This window comes from Mustela nigripes, chromosome 10, assembly GCF_022355385.1.
Source record: "Mustela nigripes isolate SB6536 chromosome 10, MUSNIG.SB6536, whole genome shotgun sequence".
NCBI classification, from domain to species: Eukaryota; Metazoa; Chordata; class Mammalia; order Carnivora; family Mustelidae; genus Mustela; species Mustela nigripes.
In genome coordinates, this window is record NC_081566.1 from 16,788,508 (window position 1) to 16,813,904 (window position 25,397).

Sequence of the window (25,397 nt, forward strand, 5' to 3'; positions counted from 1 at the left end):
AGACGAAATTAATGTCTCCTATTCCTCTAGCGTCTTGGACTCCCAGAAAATACAGTTAAACTACTTAAATGTATACAGAATCTTTTGTCATAACAAATATATGCAAAATCGTTTTCCAGAATTTTTTTAGAGGTTGCAAGAGCAAAAAACATTTGAAAACACTGGTATGTACTTGCTTTACTACTGAATTATGCTCAGGATAGAATTATTTATCATTACTTCATTTATTGGCATTTTTTGCCTCGCAGATACTAGGTAAATATTCATTGGGGTCATAGTCTTGTTATCAGAGTTAGTGCCACTGAGTTTAGTTTCATCTCAGTTATGTGTCACTGTGTAAACTAAAAGAATTTTTTGTTGTTTTACCACAAGTATTTTAAAAGCACATTTAGTGAAACCTCAAGACAGATCAGAAAATTCTGTTTAGGACCACTTTAACCTAGTTGGATTTTGTAGAAATTAGCAGCTTTAATTATGGAACAGGAAATTTGGAGCTGCCAGAGCTTTAGAGTGATGTGCTGTCATTTGTCAAAGTGATGTCATTTGGCCAGTGATGCGCTGTCATTTGTCAAAGAGAAAACCAGAGCCAGAGGGGCACTTACTCAAGCTAATACAGGTAATTGACAGTAGAACCATAACCTGGTGATTTTACCTCTAGACTGTTTCTTGAATTTCCCTGCTTATCTCTAGTGTCTTCACCCTAGTTACGGCTATCATGATCTCTCATTTGACATCTACTATAGTACATATGAGTGGTCTCCCCACATCCCTTCATTTACAAAGCATATCTGATCACAGTTTTCCTCCTCTTAAAATTCTTCAACATATAAACTTGGTTATAGGAAGAAGACTAGTCCTTTATCCTGGAAAGCTGTAACTGATCAGACCCCTGATTGTCTGTTTGGCTTTAACCACCATCTTTGTCCCCCTTCCCTCCTGGATTCCAGTCACACAGACCTCTTCAGTTTCTCAAATGTACATGCATGCCCGTTTCTGTAGCATCTATATGCCATTCTTGCAAATGTGCTTAGAGCTCTTTCAGTCTATCCAGATGCCTACTTATCCTCCAGATTTCATCTTAGATGACACTTACGAAGATCCCACACCTCCCTTCCTCTGAGTGTGTGCAGACTAAATAAGTGCTGTTGCTATTTTTTCTCATCTGTACATTTTCTGAAAGATCTATATTACATTTGTATATTTATGTGATTATTTGATTAAAGTCTGTTTTCTCAGGTAGAGTGTAATCTCTGAGGGTGGAGTTTACATGGATTTTGTTTATCATTGTATCCCTAGTGTTTGCCCCATTGTGTGATATATAGAAGGCACTTAATTCTTGTTGAATGAATGACTCTTAGTTCTATTTCTACTACACCAATGATTTTAGAGTAACATTTTTATTTTTGGAATCTTCTTAGCCATATGCTTTATATAATTCACCCATCTGTTGATGAAGTAGCATTTGAGAAAAAATAGAATTTCAAGTTATTTATTCCTAATTTGTAAATCACACTTCAAAAAAAAACACATTTTTTTCTTAAAAATGTGAAATCAGTAGTGCTAAATATTCTTCCTATGTTTGATAGAACCCGGTCACATGTTAATTTTTATTCATCAACTCTTTCATTTATGAGTAGTTTTTGAGAAGCTAAGAAGTCATAGAATATACTGGATATGGAATATAAAAATGCAAAGAGTTGGTGGCGATATTAAAATTAGTGCCTTTCAAACAGTGTTCCACAAAATAATGTTCTTGGAAATTTTACTAGATACTCTCCGCTCTCTTTTCCATCTTTCCCCTGTCATTCCCCCTCTACCCCAAGGAAATACTGGGAACATAATATACCTATCTCTTTCTCATTGAATAATAACAGTGTATTTTAGCAAAATAAAGCGTCTTTTGCCTTTAAGCAGAGTTTTTCAGTTTTGGCACTGTTGACATTTTGGACTGTTAGATCATTCTCTATTGAGAGGCAGGGAGAGAGAGGATGATGTTTCCAGCCTTGTAGGATGTGTAGCAGCATCCCTGTCCTCTATCCATTAAATGCCAGTAACACCTTTCCTGTTACGACAACAAAAAATGTCTCCAGACACTGCCAATAACCCTGGGAGGCAAGATCATTCCCAGTTGAGAACTACTACCTTTTTTAAAAAAATTATTATTTATTTATTAGAGAGAGAGCGAGAGAGAGCAGACACATACAAGTTGTGGTGGAGGGGCAGAGAAACAGGTAGACTCCCCACTGAGTGTGGAGACTGCATTGGAGGCTCCAGGACCGTGAGATCATGACCTGAGCTGAAGTTAGACACTTAACCCACTGAGTCATCCAGGCACCCTGAGAACTGGTACCTTAAAGAGACCTGTATTTATACTCCTATTTCCGAAACTTATTTAAACTCCTTGGAATTCTTCTCCTCATTCTTCTCTTCCTCTACGTACCTAATGTCCTGGGAAATGTTATTTTAAATGATCATTTAGTGAAAGTAAACTAATTCTACTTTTTGTTTTTCAGCTTTTTAGACTCCTGCCTAAAACCCTTCAATATTTTTCATTGCACTTAGAATAAAATTCAGACTCTCCTTAACATGGTCTTTGTCTACCTCCCTAATCTTAGCTCCAGTTACTCACTACCTGTTCTTAGTTCATTGTAACCTGCCTTTCAGTCCTCAAGCACCCAGTTCCTTTCCCAATATGTTATTCCCATTCTGTGTGTGTGTGTGTGTGCACAATAGAAATTTATCCTCTTAGAGTTTTGGAGGATAGAAATTTATCCTCTTAGAGTTTTGGAGGATAGAAGTCTGGAAGCAAGATGTCAGCAGGGCCATGCTCCTTCTGAAAAGTCTAGAGGAGCTGGCCATCAATCCTGTGCATTCATTCCTTGGCTAGCAGCTGTATTATTCCAATCTCTACTTCTGTCTTCATAGGACATTATCCCTATTCAGCTGTGTATCTCTTCTCTTTTTTTTGAAAATTTTTTTAATTTAAATTCAGTTAGCCAAGGTATAGTACATTATTGCTTTTTGATATAATGTTCACTGACTCATTAGTTGCATATAACACCCACTGCTCATCATACCTTGTACCCTCTTTAGTGTCCATCACCCACTTACCCCATTCCCCTACTACCTCCCTTTCCACAACCCTTGATTTGTTTTCTGGAGTCAGAGTATCATATGGTTTGTCTCCCTCTCTGATTTCTTCTTAACATATAATGTATTATTTGTTTCAGGGGTACAGGTCTGTGATTCATTGGTTTTACACAATTCACAGCACTCACCATAGCACAACCCTCCCCAGTGCCCATCACCCCGCCACCCTCTCCTTCCCACTGCCCTCTCCTCTAGCAATTCTCAATTTGTTTCCTGAGAGTAGAGTCTTATATGGTTTGTCTCCCTCTCTGGTTTCATCATTTCATTTTTCCCTCCCTTCCCCTATGATTCTCTGTCTTGTTTCTCAACTTCCTCATATCAGTGAGATTATATGATAATTGTCTTTTTCTGATTGACTTACTTTGCTTAACATAATACCCTCTAGTTCCATCCGCATTGTTGCAAATGACAAGATTTTGGGGTTTTTGATGCTGTTATTCCCATTCTTGAGAATCATTTTGCCCTTCCTCTTTCTCATCCTTTAGGTTTCAGATTAAATGTCATCTCCTATGAAGAAGTCTTTTCTGACCATTTCTTACCCTACCAAAAGGATAGCTGTCCATCCCAGTACCTGCCTTCCATCTCATATCCTGTTACCCTCCCAATACTTTTTAATTTTTAATTCATTGTTTATTTGTGTGGGTTTCTTTCTGCCTCATCACTTAGAATGCAAACTCTATAAGGGACAGGAGCCACACCTGTCTTGTTTATCGTTATGTATATATCCCCATCATTTAGCTCAGAGTCTAGCATCTAATAGGCACAATAATTATTTGTTGAATAAATAAATGAATATGTTTTAATTTATCAGTATGTTTCTGTTATAGGATTAAACTTGGAGCTAAAATTTATTTTACTGAGATATAATTCACATACTATAAAATTTGCCCTTTAAAGGTAATTTAAGAGTTTCTCATACATTCACCAATTTCTACAACTATCCCCCCTACCTGATTCCACAACATTTTCATCACTCCTCATTCCCTGCTCCCCCAGCTCCTGCTAACTACTAATCGACTTTCTACCTCTTATGAATTTGTCTGTTTTGGACATTTCATATAAATGGAATGTGTAGTTTTTAGTGCCTGGCTTCTTTCCCTTTATGTAATGTTTTCAACATTTATTCATGCTATAGCATGTAGTGGTACTTCATTCTTACGGCTGAACAATAATCCATTATATGGACAGGCCATATTTTGTTTATCCATTCATCTGTTGATAGATACTTGGATTTTTTACTTTTTAGCTGTTAAGAATTATGCTGCTATATACATTTGTGTATAAGTTTTTGTATAAATATGTTTTCATTTCTCTTGGGTATATACCTGGAAGTGGAATTGGTAAATCACATGGTAACTATATTTAATTTTTTGAGGAACTGCCAAACTGTTTTTCCAACATGCTTGTACCATTTTTACATTCCCACTAGCAATGTCTGAGAATTCCAGTTTCTCCTCATTCATGGCAACACTTGTTATTGTCTGTCTCTTTTTTAATCATAGCCATCCTAGTGGGTATGAAGTGGAATTGTGGTTTTGATTTGCATTTCCCTAATGATTAGTGATGTTGAAATGTTTTCATTTGCCATTGGCCGTGTATGTGTGTATGTGTGTGTTTAGAAATGTTTATTCAGATCCTTTGCCTGTTTTTTTTTTAAAGATTTTATTTATTTATTTGACACAGAGAGATCACAAGCAAGCAGAGAGGCAGGCAGAGAGAGAAAGGAGGAAGCAGGCTCCCCACGGAGCAGAGAGCCCGATGCGGGACTCGATCCCAGGACCCTGAGATCATGACCTGAGCCGAAGGCAGCGGCTTAACCCACTGAGCCACCCAGGCGCCCCCCTTTGCCTGTTTTTTAATTGGGCTATTTGTCTTTTTATTTGTCCTTTATATATTCTGGATACTAGACCTTATATGATACATGGCTTGTAAATGTTTAACCCATTCTGTGGTTTTTCTTCTTAATAGCACTCATTTAAACATAAATTTTTAAATTTTGATGATGTCCAATTTATCAAAACTTATTCTCTCATCCCTTCTGCTTTTTGCGTCATATCTAAGACACCATTGCCTCATCTAAGATTATGAAGATTTATGCCTGTTTTCTTTTGAGAGTTTTACAGTTTTAGCTTTTACATTTAGGTATTTGATCCATTTAGGTAAATTTCATTTATGGTGTGGGGTTGGGTACAACTTAATTCCTTTGTGCATGAATATCCAATTGTTGAAGTTTCATTTAAAAAAAATTTATTAATACATCATAATTTTTCACAAAAATTAACACTGTTTCAACATTTGCCATTAAAAAAATAATGTCTGAGGGTGCCTGGGTGGCTCAGTGTGTTAAAGCCTCTTCCTTCAGCTTGGGTCACGATCCCAGGGTTCTGGGATCGAGCCCCACATCAGGCTCTCTGCTCGGTGGGGAGCTTGCTTCCTACCCTGCCTGCCTCTCTGCCTACTTGTGATCTCTCTCTCTCTCTCTCTCTCTCTGTCAAATAAATAAATAAATAAATAAAAATAAAATCTTTATAAAATAAATAAATAAATAAAATCTTTAAAAGAAAAATAATGTCTGAAGCACATCCTGTCTACCATACATTATGTTGTGCATAGAATTCTTAAAGATTTTTAAAATCCCTGTCTTCAGTGTCTTACAGATCTGGAAATTAAGAACATCGAAAGTTGTAATAAAAAGTTGAATAGAACATATAAGTAAGGTATTTGAAGAAATTAATAATGATTTTAAGGACTTGGTTTTTGAGAGAATACATATGAAAGATGACATTTCTGCTATAAAAATAAAAATATTCCCAGGGCAGCTGGGTGGCTCAGTTGGTTGAGCATCCAGCTCTTGGTTTCTGTTCAAGTCATGATCTCAGGGTGGTGATCGAGGCTTTGCATTCAGCAGGGAGTCTGCTTTAGTTTCTCTTTCCTTCTCCCACTTCTCGTGTTCATGTGTGTGTGTACACTATCTCTCTCTCTCTTTCAGTCAAATAAATAAATCTCTTTTTTTTAAGATTTTATTTATTTATTTGACAGAGATCACAAGTAGGCAGAGAAGCAGGCAGAGAGAGAGAGGAGGAAGCAGGCTCCCTGCTAAGCAGAGAGCCCGATGCTGGGCTCGATCCCAGGACCCTGGGATCATGACCTGAGCCAAAGGCAGAGGCTTTAACCCACTGAGCCACCCACGCACCCCTAAATAAATCTTTTTAAAAATATAAAAATAGAAATATTTCTGGCAATTGCTGTAAAAAAGCATTTGGTGGTGGTTTCTGTGCAGTAGGAATGTTAACTCACTAATGGTGGGGAGGGATGAGAAAGAAATTTTCTGTCATCTATAAATTTGAGGTAAAATTTTGACCATAATAGAGGTGACAAAGAAATCTCTTCCCTCTCTCTCTCTCTCTCTTTCTCCCTGTCTCTGTTTCATAAACTGACTGAATTAGTATTTATTTAGCTCACAGCAAAGGGTTCTCTACGGAAATGTTCTCTGAGTCATTCTTCACCAATTCTGGTGAATTTTTTTTTCACCCCTTTGTCTGCCTTTTTTTTTTTTCCTGCTGATGCTAACCTTATAATTGTTGATACATCTTGCTAAGATTTGCAGTTATATATGCTACCTTTTTAAAAAGTAGCCTTAGTCTTTGAGACTTATTATTGAATTCAGAACACATTAAATTCATTGTATTAGTGAATGTGGGCTCCCATTACAGAATACCATAGATGTTTGTCTTAATCAGTAGGACTTTTTGTTTTCACAGTTCTGGAGGACTGAAATGCAAGGTCAGGTGCAGGCTTTTCTGGTAAGGCCCCTCTTTTCAGGCTTGCAGAGGCCCTTCTGGCCTCTGGTTTGATAAGCTCGTTAACGATTTTGGATACTAGCCCTTTATCTGATATGTCGTTTGCAAATATCTTCTCCCATTCTGTCAGTTGTCTTTTGGTTTTGTTAACTGTTTCCTTTGCTGTGCAGAAGCTTTTGATCTTGATGAAGTCCCAATAGTTCATTTTTGTCCTTGCTTCCCTTGCCTTTGGCGACATTCCTAGAAGAAGTTGCTGGGGCTGAGGTCGAAGAGGTTGCTGCCTGTGTTCTCCTCAAGGATTTTGAGGGATTCCTTTCTCACATTGCGGTCCTTCATCCATTTTGAGTCTGTTTTTATGTGTGGTGTAAGAAAATGGTCCAGTCATTTTTCTGCATGCGACCGCCCAATTTTCCCAATGCTATTTGTTGAAGAGGCTGTCTTTTTCTCATCGGACATGCTTTGCTGAAGATTAGTTGACCATAGAGTTGAGGGTCTATTTCTGGGCTTTCTATTCTGTTCCATTGATCTGTGTGTCTGTTTTGTGCCAGTACCATACAGTCTTGATGATGACAGATTTGTAATACAGCTTGAAGTCTGGAATTGTGATGCCACCAACTTTGGCTTTCTTTTTCAATATTCCTCTGGCTATTCGAGGTCTTTTCTGCTTCATATAAATTTTAGGATAATTTGTTCCATTTCTTTGAAAAAAATAGATGGTATTTTGATAGGGATTGCATTAAATATGTGGATTGCTTTAGGGAGCATAGACATTTTCATGATATTTGTTCTTCCTATCCATGAGCATGGATTGACTTACTTTTCTTTGTGTCTTACTTACATTTCTTTGTGTCTTCCTCAATTTCTTTCATGAGTACTTTGTAGTTTTCTGAGTATAGATTCTTTTCCTCTTTGGTTAGGTTTATAACTAGATATCTTATGGTTTGGGGTGCAATTATAAATGGGATTGACTCCTTAATTTCTCTTTCTTCTGTCTTCTTGTTGGTGTAAAGAAATGCAACTGATTTCTGTGCATTGATTTTATATCCTGACACTTTACTGAATTCCTGTACAAGTACTAGCAGATTTGGAGTGGAGTCTTTTCGGTTTTCCACATGTAGTATCATTATCATCTGCAAAGAGTGATAGTTTGACTTCTTCTTTGCTGATTTGGATGCCTTTAATTTCTTTTGGTTGTCCAATTACACTAACATTTTGATGCTTACTCTCTGATTGCCTTCCTAAATGGCTTTATACATTTATAATTCTCACCAGCAAGGAGTGAAAGTTCATTTACCTTTACCATTGCTGAAATAATATTTTAAAATTTATTTCAATCTGATGGTTTAAAAGTTATATTTCATTATTTTGAAATCACATATAACTGATATCTAGAATGTTAAGGATCCTTTCTTTGTTGGCCATTTGTATTTTTCTATGAATTGCTCTAATTGACCCATTTTTCTTGTGGAGTATCTCTTTAATACTAATTTGTAAGAAAGTTTTGAAGTCTATTTTGCATTTATTTTAAATGTTGCAGATATGTTTTCCCTGTCTGTTGCTTGTCTTTTAAGTTTGTTTATGGTATCTTGTGGAATGGAGATTTTTCATATTGTGAGAATGTCAGTCATTCCCTTTATGGCCTGTTTTGTGCAGTGTTAGGAAAACTTTCCCCATTAGAGTTGTTTAATTTTTTTCTAGTATTTTATAACATTGTTTCTTTAATTCCATTTGAAGTTTATTTAAATGAATGGGTCAACCCTGTTTTTAATATGGTCCATTATTTTCTCATTGATTTGAAGCATGGTTTATCTTATTCTTAAATCTCTATGAACCGTTTCTCCTGAAGTAGACTGTTCCTGTGAAACCTTGTGTAAGCCAAAATGATGTGAAGACGCAGTTACCATTAATTTATATAGAAACATTTTTTAGTGCTCCCAGAAGCAAAAAATATCCTTTCTTAGGCTCTTCTTAGGACATACTTTGCTAACAGATGCACAAAATAAATGAAATAAAGTGCAGATGCTCACAGACATAGTTCAAAGTTCGTGAGATGCTGAGTGCAGTTCCCAGGGAAGGAGCTTGGTGGTGCCACTCTTACTACCCAGGCTGCTTGCTGCCTTTGTAATGGCTTGCTACAAAACAAATGCTGAAAACTTTTTTTTTTTTTAAACAAAAATCCTCTACAGATTTCTTTTCAGTTAGCAAACACCAGTACTCATATTATGCCTTCTGTAAAAACAAAGTAGTGTAACTTGAACTTTCAAAAATGGGGGGTACTTGTATATGCAGATCTATTTTCATATACACTTCTTTCCTCTTTTCTCTCTTTTTGCCATTACTTTTTAGTGTTGCTTTAATCTTATTCTACTCTCTTCTGATTTGTGGCTATTAAGTTATATGTGAACCAGAAATCTACATAAAGGACTACTGGTATTTTAGGTAAAACATGAATAGAATTGTTCATGCTTTAAAAATACATAAAATTGGGGCACCTGGGTAGCTTAGTCATTAAGCATCTGCCTTTCGCTCAGGTCATGATCCCAGGGTCCTGGGATTGAGCACCATGTCGGGCTCCCCCCTGAGTGGGGAGCCTGCTTCTCCTCCTTCCACTCTGCCTATTTGTGTTCCCTTTCTCGCTATGTCTCTCCAAAAAAATAAGTAAATAAAATATTTTAAAAATACATACAATTTATTATATGTTTCCATTTCTAAGGGGCTTATTTAGATTTTTGTTGTTGTTGTTTCTAGCTCTTAGTAATATTTCACTTTATTTTGAAGATTTTGTTTATTTATTTGAGGTAGAGAGAGCATATGAGCAAAAGTGGGGTGGGGGGGTCAGAGGAAGAGGGAGATCATGACCTGAGCCAAAGGTAGATGCTTAACCAACTGGGCCACCCAGACATCCCTCTTAGTAATATTTTAAATAGTTGATGTTGTTTAATATGTGACCTCTATATAAATATTAATATGTTAAAATTACTTTTTAAAATAGCAGCTATGTTTAGATTGCTTTAGTGAAAAACTTTGTTCCTTTAATAGAGAAACAAAGTAAATATGACCAAGCCTATATTTTGCTTTTGGGTTTTCTTTCCTAACAATACAATAAAGAATAAAATAAAAATGAAAAAAAAATGGGTTATAAAGTAGAATGAGATATCACTCTGACATTAAATCAGCTGCAGCTAAATGCTATCAAGAGCAGCATCTGTTACTATGGATCATCTCTAATTCAGGGTCACCTTAAAAGGAAGCTTTGACTTGCTTTATGGTTTCTAAAAATAATTCATAGTCGCCTTGGGTAGCTATAGCCTTTACTGTACCTAAATTACAGAGCTTACATGAGGAACTTAAAGTGGCCACCCTTTCTGTACTGCAAAATCAGTAGAATCCTGCATTGTGTGTTAAGTTCTAAAGCATAAGTAATAGAGAAGTAGATGTATAAATAAGTCAAAGATTTGTGTAGTGATAATTTTTCTTTACATTTGTGTTATTCAAATTAGATGAATAGATTTGACATGCTTTTTAGAACTTCATTTTAAGTTTTTTCTTTAAAGTATCTCTGGTACAAAGAATTAGTATGTACATGTGTGTTGCATATTACTCAGGGAAATTCTGTTTCTCTTATTTCTCAATAGATGAGTTGTTTAAGGGTTTTGGGGATAGCACTAAGATTTGAAACAGCTGGGGAACATAAAAGGACCTATACTTTTTCTACACATTTGAAGCTTAGATTGCCCCCAGAGATCCAGAAATAGGATAGTTCTAAATTATGATTGGCATCTGGATTCTAGGCAGATCTCATTTGGAAGAGAAGCATACCTTTTTAGGCTTGGGGGTTCCTAAAGCCACATCTATCTGTACTTAGGGTATTCAGTAAATTGACAGCTATGTAACAGTACTCACAAAGTGGATCCAGCCTGCAGAGGCATGTATTGATTGGACTACACTGTGTTTTAAAATATCTAGATTTGTGGCTTGTCCTGCAAATGGGAAGATGTGACAACTTTAACCCATCACCACAGGGCAGCAACTAACTAGATGGACATGTGCTCTCACTTGACAGAATCTATACCACTCCTTAACCTGAAGGTGTCAGTTGCCATTTATCACCATACTTGTACAATCTCCCATTTGCTCAACTCACTTATGTTCCTACTCTGCAACTATAGGCTTAAAATACATAATTTATAATCATTAGTCTACATTTTTTTTCTGTATCTGGTGCAGCTAAGTGAAAATGAGTAACAATTTAATATAGTAGAAACAACTCATTTTTTTCCAAGAACATATATATTTGTCTTCATTTTCTGTTCCTTTTTTTATTCCCTGAAATATTTACTCTTACGAAATTCTACTCATTTCAACACCCAACACCTTGAATCTTTTGGTCACATCTGTCCAGAGTAGTGTCTTCTTCTCCTAAAGTTTTAGAATATTTATTTTTTTTCACCACTATAACTTTATTATAGTAGAAACTTAGAGAGTCTCACTCAGTTAAAAAATGACTGTGTTCCTATGAAGAGCCCTTTCATTAGTCTTTGCTTAATGTGGTTCACAGTTCATTGTTGTCATTTGGAAGAATAAGGAAGTAGTACCTTTCAACTTTATTTCCCTAGTTTTCTTAATTCGCCTTTGGACATCATATTTCAATACTGTTTTCCTTGCTTTCAGTTACAGATGAGGACACGGTAAAGAGGTATTTTGCCAAGTTTGAAGAAAAATTTTTCCAAACCTGTGAAAAGGAACTTGCCAAAATCAACACATTTTATTCAGGTGAGTAGTTTTTTGGTACAACATGCAGAGAACAATTTCTGCTGCTGAGGAAAGAAAAATTCTCCCATATCAGTATTTAACCTTCTGATTGTAATTTTTAAATTGGGGCTTTTTTTCCTCCTATATTGTACTTAGGGATATTTTCTTTAGCTGGGGTAGGAACGCATCTAGTACCTCAATAATTTAAGCCTAATACAGTCATTGCCTAGTTTCTTTTGCAGTTGCAAGGATTTGGGAACCTCATTGTGAACTAGTACTTTGATAGAGCTTCACTGAAGACCAATCTGAAGCTTCAGAAGAGTCAGAAATTTGATTTTATTATTTCAGAGCTAAATTAGACAGTTCCTGCTTATTAATTACATTACTTGGCCTATCCATTGTATGGAATATTCCTTTCTGTCTCTCTAGAGCATTGTCTCCAGAGTGACATCTACAAGATGCTATTGGAGTTAAGAAGGAACTACTAGAACTTCCATTTATTTATATCTGGCCCTTTAAAATTCTGTTTTATATATATATATATATATATTTATTTAATATCCTACACCTTTAGTATCTTTTTTTCATCCCACAAAGCTCAGGTTTCTTGACTCCTTCATCTATTCCAATTGTCAAGGCCCCCCCCACCAGAATTATTTCCCTCTTCATCAGTTATCTTAACCACTTTGTCCCTTGTGCTTTTTAATCTCCTCACCCTCATTACCTTGTAATGCTTCTGCCCAGTGAAACTCCCAACTGCAGACCAGACCAGCCTTTTACCTTCTTTATGCCTACCCACATGCTGCTTAGGATAGCCAGGTGAAAAAAAATCACAGCAGAACAAATTTAAACCAGTATTAAATTCACTGTTAGATTCTTAACTATGTCATCAAAGCTTCCCATGGGTCCTAATATATTTCCATGCTCCAAAGTGGGTTCATTTTATTTTATTTGCTTTTTTAGTAGGCTTCACACCCAGCATGGGGCCCAACACAGGGCTCAAACTCATGAACCCACAACCCTGAGATCAAGACTGGAGTTGAGATCAAGAGTCAGATGCTCAACGAACTGAGCTACCCAGGTTCCCCTCCAAAGTGTTTTTCTAAACCCAACACCATTCTTTTGAATTCTCTCACCACCACCACCACCAATTTCTCCGTTACGCTCATTATACCTCCTTCTTTACAAACAAATAGAAAGGACTTCAGGGGCGCTTGGGTGGTGCAGTGGTTAAGCATGGAACTCTTGGTGTTGGCTCAGGTCCTGATCTCAGGGTCATGGGATCAAGCCCTGCATCAGACTCTGAACTCAGCACAGAGTCTGCTTGAGTTTCTTTCTCCCTCCCCCCCTGCACACACACACACTCTCTAAAATAAATAAATAAGTCTTAAAAAAAAATTTTTTTTTAAACTAAAGAACTTCAGCTCCTATTGGTGTATAATATGTATGCATATCTATACCACTCCTCCCCTAAGTACTTGTTGACAGGTTTACCCTTAACTTTTTTCCCTCCAGTCTTTTTAGAAAAGATAGCCTTCTTAGTCTCTGGCAAATCTCTACAACTGCTGACCAAATTTTAGCTCCTCCGAGACCTTGCTCCAGTAATTATTTCTTCTAAGAATTAGTAAATAAATGCATCACTGACCTCTCTCTTTACTGTTTAGTCTCCTTAGCAAGTCACTTCCTTCTAGCAAAAAAGAACAAGAAAGGAAGCAAATACCTTAATTCTGTGTCCTTCTCATCTTTTGCTTATGACTGGACTTCCTAGGCAAAGAGAGCAATTTATGCAGAGGCATAGAGCCGTGAAAGGACACGGTATATATGCATGTCCTTTACACTACTTTGTAAGCACCTAGAATGCAGAGACAAAATAGAAATATTATTTGAAACTGCAATGGATAGATTTTTAGCAAGAGAAAAATGTACAGAGAAATTGCAGTGTGCAAGAACAAAGATAATTTCTGGTTAGGAGGTAGGAGGAGGAGAGGAACCAGCAGTGTAGATGGAGAAGGAGAGGGCAGCCATGAAGAATGAGAAGAGGAAGCTAAAAGAGGAAGGCAAGTGCAGGGGAAAGAGTGTTTAGACTGAGAAAGGCCTATAGTCTATGACCTAAGGCTGTAAATGCAAAATGTAAAAGGTCAAGTTAATTAGCATTTTTCTTTTGCTATGGTTTTTTAGGGAAGGATCTCTGAGCCCAACTCTGGATAATTTAGATCAGAAAGAGTACCTAATGCTTCTTGGTATACAAAGCAGAAGAAATATTTATTCTTAACAATAGATACATATTTTTAATATGTTGAGTTATAACAAAAACTGTATACGAATTGTAACCCATTGCATCTGATCAGATATGTGTGTTTTATGTATGTTTGTATGCATCTATATGTGTGTGTATATGCAATATATTTAAACAATTAACATTTTTTCATGGAATTATTATTCCTTACCATGTGCAATATATTCTGTTTTCTATATTTATTTCTGTTTGACTTATAAAATGCTGATTTATGATCCACATAATTGCTTTTATTACCCCATATTGGGTTACAACCCCAGTCTAAAAAATAGTGTCTTAGATTTTATCGCTTTTCAAAAATAATCTTAGGGTTTCTACTATTAAAAATTGGCTATGATTATAAATGACTTTTTCCTGTTAGTATTGGCAGGGCCAGTTGGGCTTGTCTCTTGATGTCACCACAGAGTAGGTACAAATTGATAATCTTCAGACTAACTTTTTGTCACATCAGGAAGTGATAGGTAATATGAAGACATGATTGACAGAAACAGAATTTGGCACTTGTCCTAGACAGTATCATTTTCCCCCTTATTTAGCCACCTTCTCCATGGGAGATTGTCTTATAGACTGCAATTCTCATACACTAGGGCACAGAAAAACCATAAATAATACAGGGGTGAGTTCAGCTTATAAACGTACCTCTGCCCACTTGTGGAGATATCTCACAAATTATTCAATGGTCAGCTAAAAATGGTCACTTTAAAATGAGATATAGTCTTGATTGAAACTTCTAAATACCCCAAGCAAAATGCTATACAAGCTAAACAAAACAGAATGAATACTACTAAAATATAGATACTAATTTTCATATCAGTTCTTTTACCTACCAGTTATATTTTGGAGTTTTGAACCTTACTGTTTTTTTTAGAAGAAGTTTACCATTTAACTTTTCTAGACCTCCATGTCCTTGCTTGTAAAATGGACAAATTGATTCCCAGCCCTCTTGGGTTCCACCTGTAAGGAGTCAGAACCTATTGTCAGTATTTCACAAAACCTGATATTAGTAATTTTATTGGTTTTTGTTTTATTACATATTTTTGGTTAATAAGATAAGCATTTATATTAATGAAATAATTTTTTTACATTAAAAAATTGTTTATTTTAGAGAGGGGGGACAGAGAGTGCATGTGTCAGGAGAGAGGGAGAGAATCCACAAGCAGAAACAACCCCCCCCCCACACCCAATGAGCACAGAGCCTGGCACAGGGCTTGATCCCAGGACCCATGAATCACCAGCTGAGCTGAAACAAAGAGTCAGATGCTTAACTGACTGAGCCACACAAGTGCCGCAGTAGATTTAATATTTGAAGACCATGGAAGGAAAGGGAAGTGTTTTAAAGGAAGGCTCTCTTTTGATGATAGCATTACTAATCACTGAAGTCTCCTAGGTCTCTTCTAAAATGGCATCAATCCTGAAAGCTATAGTGCTAGAAATCTTTTTTGTGGTCATCAATAATGTTTTTTTCCATTGGTGATATTAATCACTATGTTACAACATCTTTCTCTTTGCTAGAACCAGTTTGCTTTCTCTCTCCATTCAAATACTTTGCTTCTAAGCAGTGTTTGTATGTGCCTACGTAAAAACAAAATCTTAGAATGTATCTGTTGCTTTTAATATTCCACAATTTAAATAGACAAGGCCTTTTTTTCTTTTTTCTTTCTTTCTTTCTTTCCCCCCACCCCCATTGGAATGTTTTAAATAGCTAGGGGCTTTTTCCTTCATTTCTAAACAATCTCAGGTTTTGTTTTTTGTTTTTTGGTTTTTGGTTTTTTTTAACCTGTCCTAATTTTTGGCTTCAGTTATTGTGACTTCACAGCAGCGTTATGATCTTTTCCTTTCTTTACCAAAATAGAGAGAAGAAAAGAAGGAAAGAAAATTGCAGTAGTGTTATTTATAAGTATATGAATTATGGCAATAGAAACAAATTTCTTGGCTATAAAATATTTTCAGGCTTTATATATATTGAAGACCAATCGGATAATAGTTACTCAGAACTATTCCTGTTATAGTTATTCCTATAATCCTGTTATGTGTTTTTCTTTATTCTAACTAAATTTCAGGGGTTGTATATTATACCACTGAGTGTGTGTAATAAAACATAAGCATCTTTTTCAATGAAATACTAAATATTATTGTACAAGTGATTATATGAATCTAGTACTCACATAGCTAAATTATGACTTAATGACTGGTTTAGCTCTTTGTTTGTATGTGCATAAAGACATGGATTAAGTATATATTAATTAGGGTGATCATAGGTCTGTAGTATTGTTTAAAATTCCCATTGGTCTTATTATTTTTTCCTACGTCATGATTCTCTTGAGTTTATTACAACAGAATCCATTACTTAAAAGCTGTTGAAGAATGGGGTTTGGGAGGTTGGTTAGGAGAGCAGTAAGGGACATGAATTAAAGCAACCAGACTGGCTTGCTTTCTTGTTAACATAGCTGATGAAAATTAAAATTACCATTATTTATCTACTATCCACAAGGGAGGATTTTTTTAAAGGAAGGTTCCTTTTTTGGTGGTAACGTTACTAATCCCCAAAGTCTCCTAGTTTTTGTTTTTTTTATTTTTAGTATTTTTTTTATAAACATATATTTTTATCCCCAGGGGTACAGGTCTGTGAATCCTAGTTCTTTTTAAGACTGATAAGATTTTTTTTTCTTTCTAAGACTGATAAGATGGGGTATGTCCCTGGTCATGGCATAATATAGTTGTGGGATGGCATCTTCATTTAAAAAAAAAAGCTATCATCTAAATTAATATTTTTTTAAACTATAAGTTATGGCCCAATACATGGGTTAGGAAATTAAAATACATTGGGGCACCTGGGTGGCTCACCACTGCCTTCGGCTCAGGTCATGATCTCAGGGTCCTGGGATCGAGCCCCCATTGGGCTCACTGCTCAGAAGGGGAGCCTGCTTACTCCTCCCCCTCTGCCTGCCTCTCTGCCTACTTGTGATCTCTCTCTCTCTCTGTCAAATAAATAAAAATTAAAAAAAAAATACCTGGGGTCATCATGAGCATTTAAAAATAATATGAATAGAATAGAATAGAATAGAATAGAAAATACCAGACTATATCTAAAATGTTTATTTACCAATTGTATCTATAATTTATGTACAGTAAATTGTTTATGTACAACATGATGCTTGGTATTTTAGAATTTTGCCAAGTACTATGGAAACTGACATGAAGAAGCATTGATTTTACTTGGAGGAAAAGAAAGGGATTGTGGAAAAGCCACCAGAAGAAGTAAAATTTAAATTGGATCTTTGAAAATGTGGGGCATTTCCACATGCTCTTGGAGGAGCATTTTGGGGATAACAGTGGTCGAGGACTTGGAGTACAGTATTCCAAGGAAACACCTATCCATATGCATCGTGACATCAAATTACATGACATATTAGGGGTGAGGAGGATTATAGTCTGCTGAGCTGGACTTAGGGAGTAAGGATTCAGTTATTATGGGAAAAAATTGAAGAATATTATGTTTTATTCATATGTGGAGATTTTAGACTTCAGTATTTGAGGTATAACAATTTCAGGTAATAAGAATTCCAGATAAAAGCAGAACAAAAAAATTCATGTAATATAACAAAATTAACTATCCTGAGTCACTTAGGGTTGGTCAATTTTCTTACAAACTTACTTTGTATTTCAAATAACACTGAGGTCCATAATTTGAATTGGCAAGCTTGTGACATTGCAAGATAAGTATACAAAAAATAAATGTATTCTAAAACACTGACTTTATCAAGAATTATTCTTCAGTCCCATAACAATGTAATAGCTTTGTTATTCTGAAGATAGCTTATAGTTCTGAAATAACTTTTCTAAAAGTAAAAAATATATGTATAAATGAAATATATATATGAAAACTAAGAAAAGTTTTGTTAACCCTATAGCTCTTTGAGGGACATAGGTGCTTTGAAAATTTTTGAGTAGTTACTGGAAATTTTTATCAAATATTTTATTTTCTGAGAACTTATGGCATTAAACATATAATATTAAAGTAATAATTTGTTCTCATTCAGACCCATTTGATTTATTGGCATGAATAGAAATTGAAATTTATTGTCAAAATAGGTTCTCATCAGCATTTATAAAATTACCTAGAAATGTTCATTTTTATTTTTTGTAAGTATATTTGTAGATTTTAGTTCATAGGCCAAAGTGCATTCTTATGTATACACATTTACCTTTTTCCAGGTTCCGTGCTGTCCCCAAATGTTTGAGATTTTTGGATATCTGACTCTAGAAAACTGAGCTGTCGTTGAAACATAGTTTGGACCCTTGGTGTCAAAAGCAGTGTTTCTCAGTGTTTCTTTTTAAACTTGTTGATAAGTATTAAATGCTTTTGCTAAGTATAAAAATCTCACACCATAAGTTTTGGAATATTGAATTTTTTTTTCCCCCAAATTACATGCTTTTACTCCCCTCCTACCAACCAGAGATTTTCCCTCACATGCTCCTCTAGATAGCCTTGTCCTTAAGGAAGAAGATAGTTCCAAAAAAAATAACACTACCCCTGGTAATGATTTCTCCTCTATTTCTGTATGGGAACTTGGATTACTAGAGATTTTTTTCCTACATATTCATTAAGTCAGTCAGTCATTCAGGAAACATGGGTTGAGCCTACCATATACAAGTTCTTATAACTACAAAAATGGTGATGATAATCCACACAAAAGTTTATAGGTGAATGTTAATAGCATAATTTATATAGTGCAAAAATTAGAAACAATTCAGATGTCTGTCAGCTCATGAATATTTAAACAAAATGTGTATCCACCCAACAAAGTATAATTCAGCAATAAAAGGACCAACTACCGATACGTGATACATAGTGGATGAACCTCAAAATCATGCTAAGAAGGCAGGCAGATGCAAAAGACCGCATACTGTATGACTCCTTTATAAGAGTGTTCAGAAAAGGCAAATGTGTAGAAACAAGAGAGCAGATCATTGGTTCCCTGGGGCTGCGAGGTGGGAGTGAGGATTGACAGCCAGTGGCCCTGACAGAAGTGTATGGGATGTTGGAAATGTTCTAAAATTGGAGGATGCTGATGAGTGTACAACTCTATAAATTTACTAAAAATTAACAAACTATGTTTACCATGGGTGAACGCTATGCTAAGTATACCTGAAAAAGCTATTAAAAAATTTTTCACCATTAAAAAATGAAGATTTTTTTGCCCTCAGAGAGAAGTATTGGTTCAGAGAGCTCTCAACAGGCAATGAAACAAACATATAGACAAAGAATTACATTCAGTGTGCTTTGTATGTGTGTTTGTGACCTCATGAGTGTCCAATGAAGGGAGTTTCAAGGTGTGGCTGAGTTTTTAGGCTAGAAAGACTTTACATAGAAAATGATATTTGAGATTAGCTTTGTAAAAGGAGTTTGCCAGATGGGGAGGTATTTGTTTCCTGTCTTACTGCTGTCACGTAGGAAGTAGTGGTTCTTTCTTTCCGTTTTTTGGACTTCTTTCATTTTTAATATCCATAAAAATAGTTACAAAATATACGTATTGACAACTGGCTAAGGAAGGTAAACAAATAGCAAATTCATATATTAGATCAATAAAAGTTGATCATTCATATTATTTTCTAGCTTTTGTGTCTTGCTAATTACCTAAGATTTCTAATTAGCAAAGTAATTTCTAGTTGACCTTGGATAAATTATCACATTCTTTCATTAAATATATGTTTGTATTTGTATATATTATTTTTTCAAATGGCTTTTAAGTAGTCAGACATAAATAGTCAAGTTGTTAACAGAGCAGAAGTGTTAAATATATCTTTTGGTCTAGGAGCATCATGAAAAGTTGTTAACAGAGTTGAAGTGTTAAATATATCTTTTGGTCTAGGAGCATCATGAAAAAATTACACAATCACTAAGTGCACCATGAACTAAGAAAGAACCAAAAAGTTCTACATTGATTTTGACCAGAAGGACAGTAAAATGAACAATTTTGCAATAGAATTGCTTAACTTTTATAAAAAGAACATCCAAGGGGCGCCTGCGTGGCTCAGTGGGTTAAAGCCTCTGCCTTTGTCTCGGGTCATGATCCCAGGGTCCTGGGATCGAGCCCCACATCGGGCTTCCTGCTCAGCGGTGAGCCTGTCACTCTCTGCCTGCCTCTTTGCCTACTTGTGATCTCTCTCTGTCAAATAAATAAATAAAATCTTTAAAAAAAAAAAAAAACTTCTAAGATTCATTTTGCCTTTTCAGTGTTAGATTTGAAAATAGGTGAATTGTTCTCTTTCTTATAATATGGAAGACTAGGAAGAAATTCTGAATACCTCTCACTATAAAACAGTAAAATGCTACCTAAAATATGCAGAATTATTAGATACAAAATAAAATACATGGTTAAGATAGCTAAAGACCTGAAAAAAGTATCAAAACTATGCACAAAAAAGAAACTATCAAAATTGACTTTTTGAAATAACCAATTAGGGGGACATCTGGGTGACGTAGTGGGTTAAGTGTCTGCTCAGGTCATGGTCTCAGGGTCCTGGGATCAGCTGGCGCCATGCTCCCTGCTCAGAGGAGGGAGTCCACTTCTCCCTCTTCCCTCACTTGTGCTCTCTCACTTGGTCTCTCAAATAAATAAAATCTTAAAAATAGCCAACTAGAACTTTTCAAATGAAAATATAATCTCTGAAATTAATATCTTAACTACTTAAACCTGAGAATTAGGTAGAGATTAAGAGAAAGTTTATACACTTGAACATAGAGCTGGAGTAGTTACCCAGAATGCAACAAAAAGAGAAAGAGAGGAAATATAAGCTATGAAAAGAGCAACAAGTTTAAGTGGCCATAGTTGGTGTCTGTGATTTGCTTTTTCCACTAGCTGTTTCCTATTTCCTTTGCCCTCAGCCTTTCGGAAGCCCAACTGGCTGGGGTTCTTTACTAGATGGGATGACCCAAACTTTAATTACTGAAGAGTCTGAATCCTTAATAATTCTTTTCTTTGATTTTTAGAGTTTTCCATTAACTTTCATTACTTGTCATGGAAAAACTAGGTTGTGTTCCAGAGAGTCTCCTGGGTTATGGACACAGTCCTCCTTACTCCTACTGTGTATCAAAAACTCACTTTCCCCTTGGTAATTAAGATCAATAACTAACCAGTAAGTAACTTTTTTGCCTACTAGTTCAGTGGTATGATGAGTACAAAATGGCATGACTGCCAGATGGCAGTCTCATGTTCCAGTGCAGTAGAATCATTGTTGTATTCCTCTGAAAGAAGCATTTTCCACTAAGAACTAAACAATAGGCAGAGTTCAAGTTGCAAATCGGAAAGCAAGAATTAAGTGAGTGTTTTTTGGTTATAGTAGGGAGAGGAGCCACTCCCACTTTGATCCCTTGAATAGACTCTGTATTTGGCTATGTTTGTAAAAGCACCAATAAATATAATGGTCTTAATTCTGCATCCTATAAAACAGAACCCAGTTCTTACAAATTGTTGTCTCCCAACACACTTTGTTAAGTCTCTCTTTAGGCCAGCAATTTCTGGATAGGTGGTAAGATCTTATTATTCCATGGATATCCTTATTGCTTTACAACCTTTCCTGGGAAATGAGTTTCCTGATCAGAAACAAAGCTGTGTAGAATACCATGAAAATGGATAAGGCTTCCAGTCGATAGTGGTGCTAGCCAGGAACATTATGAGCAAGGAATGTACAACCATATCAAGAATACATTTATTCCAAAGAGGACAGATCTCTGCCCCCTGCATAAAAGAAGACATCTCATGGATTCACCCTGCCACTAGGTGGCTGACCAGCATTAGTAGGGAACGGTGCCATTTCTGGGGCTCAGAGACCATGCAGGTGTCTGTTGCCAGATGAGAAGCTGCATTATTAGTTACATAGCTGCAAAGCAGGTGCTACAGACTCTGTTATTTGTTCCAGTGGTGATACCGCATCTAGAAAAATAGCTGCCATCAGAGTGACCACTATGCTATAAATTTACTACTATTAAATTTACTGTAAATCTATTAAATTTAAATTTACTATAATCCACAGTCATTTTTCAAGATCCATCTAATTTCTGCACAGACTAATCAGATAAATTAAATGGGGATGTGATAGATATCAACATCCCTGAATCTTTCAAGTCTCTGGTGATGGCACTAACCTCTGGAGTTCCCCTAGGGATGTGCTTTTGCTTCTTGGTTATTATCTTGATAGGGAGAAGTTCTAGAAACTTCCATTAGTCCTTCTTAAAATAATAGCTCATCTGGGTCACAGTCAATATGGAGATTTCTACAAGTGATCTGGTGTCTCTACTCCAATTATACATTCTGGAACAGAGAAAGCAATCATATTGTGAGTCTGGGGACCAACTGAGCTAATATTTCATCTGTCACCTGAACACTATAGACCTCCATTTGACTGCTGAACCAAGTGGCATTTGGAGTCTTCAGAAGTTTGAATCAGTTCAGAAGTACACAGAAGGGATAATTCTGGTGGATTCCAAAAACCCTTCCTCCATAGTGTGTTCTCTGCCTTCTCCCAGTTACTCAAACATCTACCTAGGTGTTGTTATGAAGGGATTTTTGCAGCTGTAAGGTCCCAAATCAGTTGACTTTAAGAATGAGAGATTATCCCAGGTGAGCCTGATCTACTCACATGAGCCCTGAACTATTCCGGAGGAGAGATTCAAATCATGAATATTAACAAGGTTGTACAACCATCACCATTATATAATTCTAGAACATTTCCATCACCTCCAGAAGACTCCATACCCATTAGCAGTCACTCCCCATTCTTAGTGCCTCCTAGACCCTGGCAACCACTAATCTTTCTGTCTCTGGATTTCCCTGTTCTGGACATTTCATATAAATGGAATAATAATAAGACAATATGCAGCATTTTGTGTCCGGCTTCTTTCACTTACCATGATTTATTTACGATTCATTCATGTTATAGTATGTACCAGTACTTCATTCTTTTTTATGAATTTAGGTTGTATTTTTTTTATGAATTTAGATTGTATTCCACTATTGTGATTACAAATTCATGAATATGTACAAGTTTTTCCGTGAACATATATACCTAAGAGTCAAATTGCTGGATCTTACTGTAACTAACTCTGTGGTTAACTTTTTGAGAATTGACAAACTGTTTTCCAAATTATAATGTGGTTGTACCATTTTGCATTCTCACTTTTGTGGCTTTTTAGATTCTCTGTCTTCATCTGTAAAAACCAAGGGTAAACTTGAGGTTTTGCAGGGAGGGAAATGTAGGAGCGAAAGGTAGAATGAAATGGTAGACTAAAACACTTTGTTCCTATCCAGTACTAAATATTATATGTAACATGTAACATTTTTTTTTCCTAGAAATTTTAAGGAAACAGGCCAGAATAAACAGTAACTAATCAAAAGTCAGTGAGAACTTTACCAGTTTTTTTTTTTATCTTGATGATTTGAAATTGTTTTTTTGTTTTTATAGAAAAGCTTGCAGAGGCTCAGCGCAGGTTTGCTACACTTCAGAATGAGCTTCAGTCATCACTGGATGCACAGAAAGAGAGCACTGGCGTTACTACACTGCGACAGCGCAGGAAGCCAGTCTTCCATTTATCCCATGAGGAACGTGTCCAGCATAGGAATATTAAAGACCTTAAACTGGCCTTCAGCGAGTTCTACCTCAGTCTTATCCTGCTGCAGAACTATCAGGTACTTAGAGTCTTATCCTGGAGAATGGAACCTTCAAATAATTGAGAAGTTTGGAATTAACCTTGAACGATACTAATAGGCCAATCTAAAAAGGAAAATCTCTAGCATGTCGTTATTTTTTAGGTTCTTAATATGATGTCAGATGTTCTTACTGGCTAAAAACCACATATCAAAGGTAGCAAAATAGTGTTAATAAGACTTCTATTGTTGAAGATCAGTTTTCTAAAACCTTTTTTACAGTATGCACGAGTAACCCTTGATTCATGGTTTACTTCCTATTTTTAGAGGCATCTCTAGCAGTATGTAGAAATAAGAAATTATGTATGTCCATCCAGCCATTGCTGTATATGTAAGAGCTTTACATTCCTCCAAGCCTATAACAAAATTTCCACAAAGACAATTAGACAGTTAATTTTCCTGAAACTAACACTAGTAATATAAAAGATACTAACTTTACAGCTTTGCCACTGAGAATCCTTCCATTGTATAATCCACATACTATAATATAACTTTATTAAAATCTGTATGGAATTACTGGGTCTATTTTATACATGAGACTAATATAACACTGTATATTAACTACATTAGAATGAAAATAAAATTTTTTAAGAAAGTAAAAATGTTCTGAAAGAAATGAGGTCACAACAAGCAAGTATAGAGACTGGATATCTAGGCTATTGTGATGTGTCACTTAACATTTTTAAAATCCAATCTGAAAAGCTGAATTATCATGTACATTAAATTATGGAGACAGAAGGCATTTCTAATTCATTTCTAATCCTTTACATGTTTGCTTACATATTTAAATCTACGATGAATTTATTGAAAAACAGGTTATTTGTTCAGTAATAAACTTTTAAATAGGCAGAAGCATCTGATCTTTAAAGAGACCTTATATACTATTCTTTTTCCATTTTATTATTGTGATTAGTACTGCTAATCAGTGGTTATATAAAACATATAAAAAATAAAAGGTTATACAATGAAAGTATTCTAAGGGTAAATATTGGAGTTTTAAAATAAAAAGTCATTATAATCTCATATCTGCAGTAATCTAAGTTGTTAATGCATGTACTTATTTCCCTTTCTTTCCCTGTCATAATTCTACCTTCTTTGGTAATTTAATATATTATCATTCAAAGAAGAATCCTGTTGGAAAATAATTTTAGAAGAATAGTAAAGTATACAATGAGAAATTCCTTTCCTTTGAAATTTATCTGTAGCTTTACAATTTATATTTAAAAAGAAGTAAAAATACATTTTTTCTTTCTTATAATGCTATAAAACATTAACATTTCATATTTCATTGATTATGCTTGTGTGTTTCAGAGAAATACCCTTGTTAAATTTTTTTTATTAACTTTCCCAGAAGCGTTTGCTTGGGGTCACTATAACAAGCTCCTTGGGAAAACAAAAATAATTGTTAATTATAAAGGTTCTTTTCTATTCTCTATTCTTTAAGGCTGGCTGTTTTGTAAGAATATGTATTGAGAGTGAAGAGAATGGAAAATTAATTGAAAGTAGTCTCTAAATCACAGTGTATGCACCCCTGGGAGAATTTAATATGATTTCTTAAATTATGAGACAGAAATGATAAAAAAACAAATTAGCAAGCAAGCAAAGTCTAATTTGGAGTAAATGCTTAATTTGTTTACTGATAGGGATATGTGATCAATAAATTTGGGAGGTCTCTGGTTTAAAGAACTATAC

At 35.4% G+C, this 25,397-nt stretch overlaps 1 protein-coding gene across 1 annotated transcript in view; it reads left to right on the forward strand.

The window, feature by feature from the left end:
* Window positions 1–25,397, forward strand: part of XPR1 (xenotropic and polytropic retrovirus receptor 1) — a 252,522-nt gene that overhangs the window by 150,431 nt on the left and 76,694 nt on the right. Inside the window, exons 3-4 of the mRNA XM_059412708.1 lie at window positions 11,622–11,723; window positions 23,464–23,687. Of these exons, the coding sequence (XP_059268691.1) occupies window positions 11,622–11,723; window positions 23,464–23,687 (326 nt within the window). The remainder of the gene's footprint in view (window positions 1–11,621; window positions 11,724–23,463; window positions 23,688–25,397) is intronic.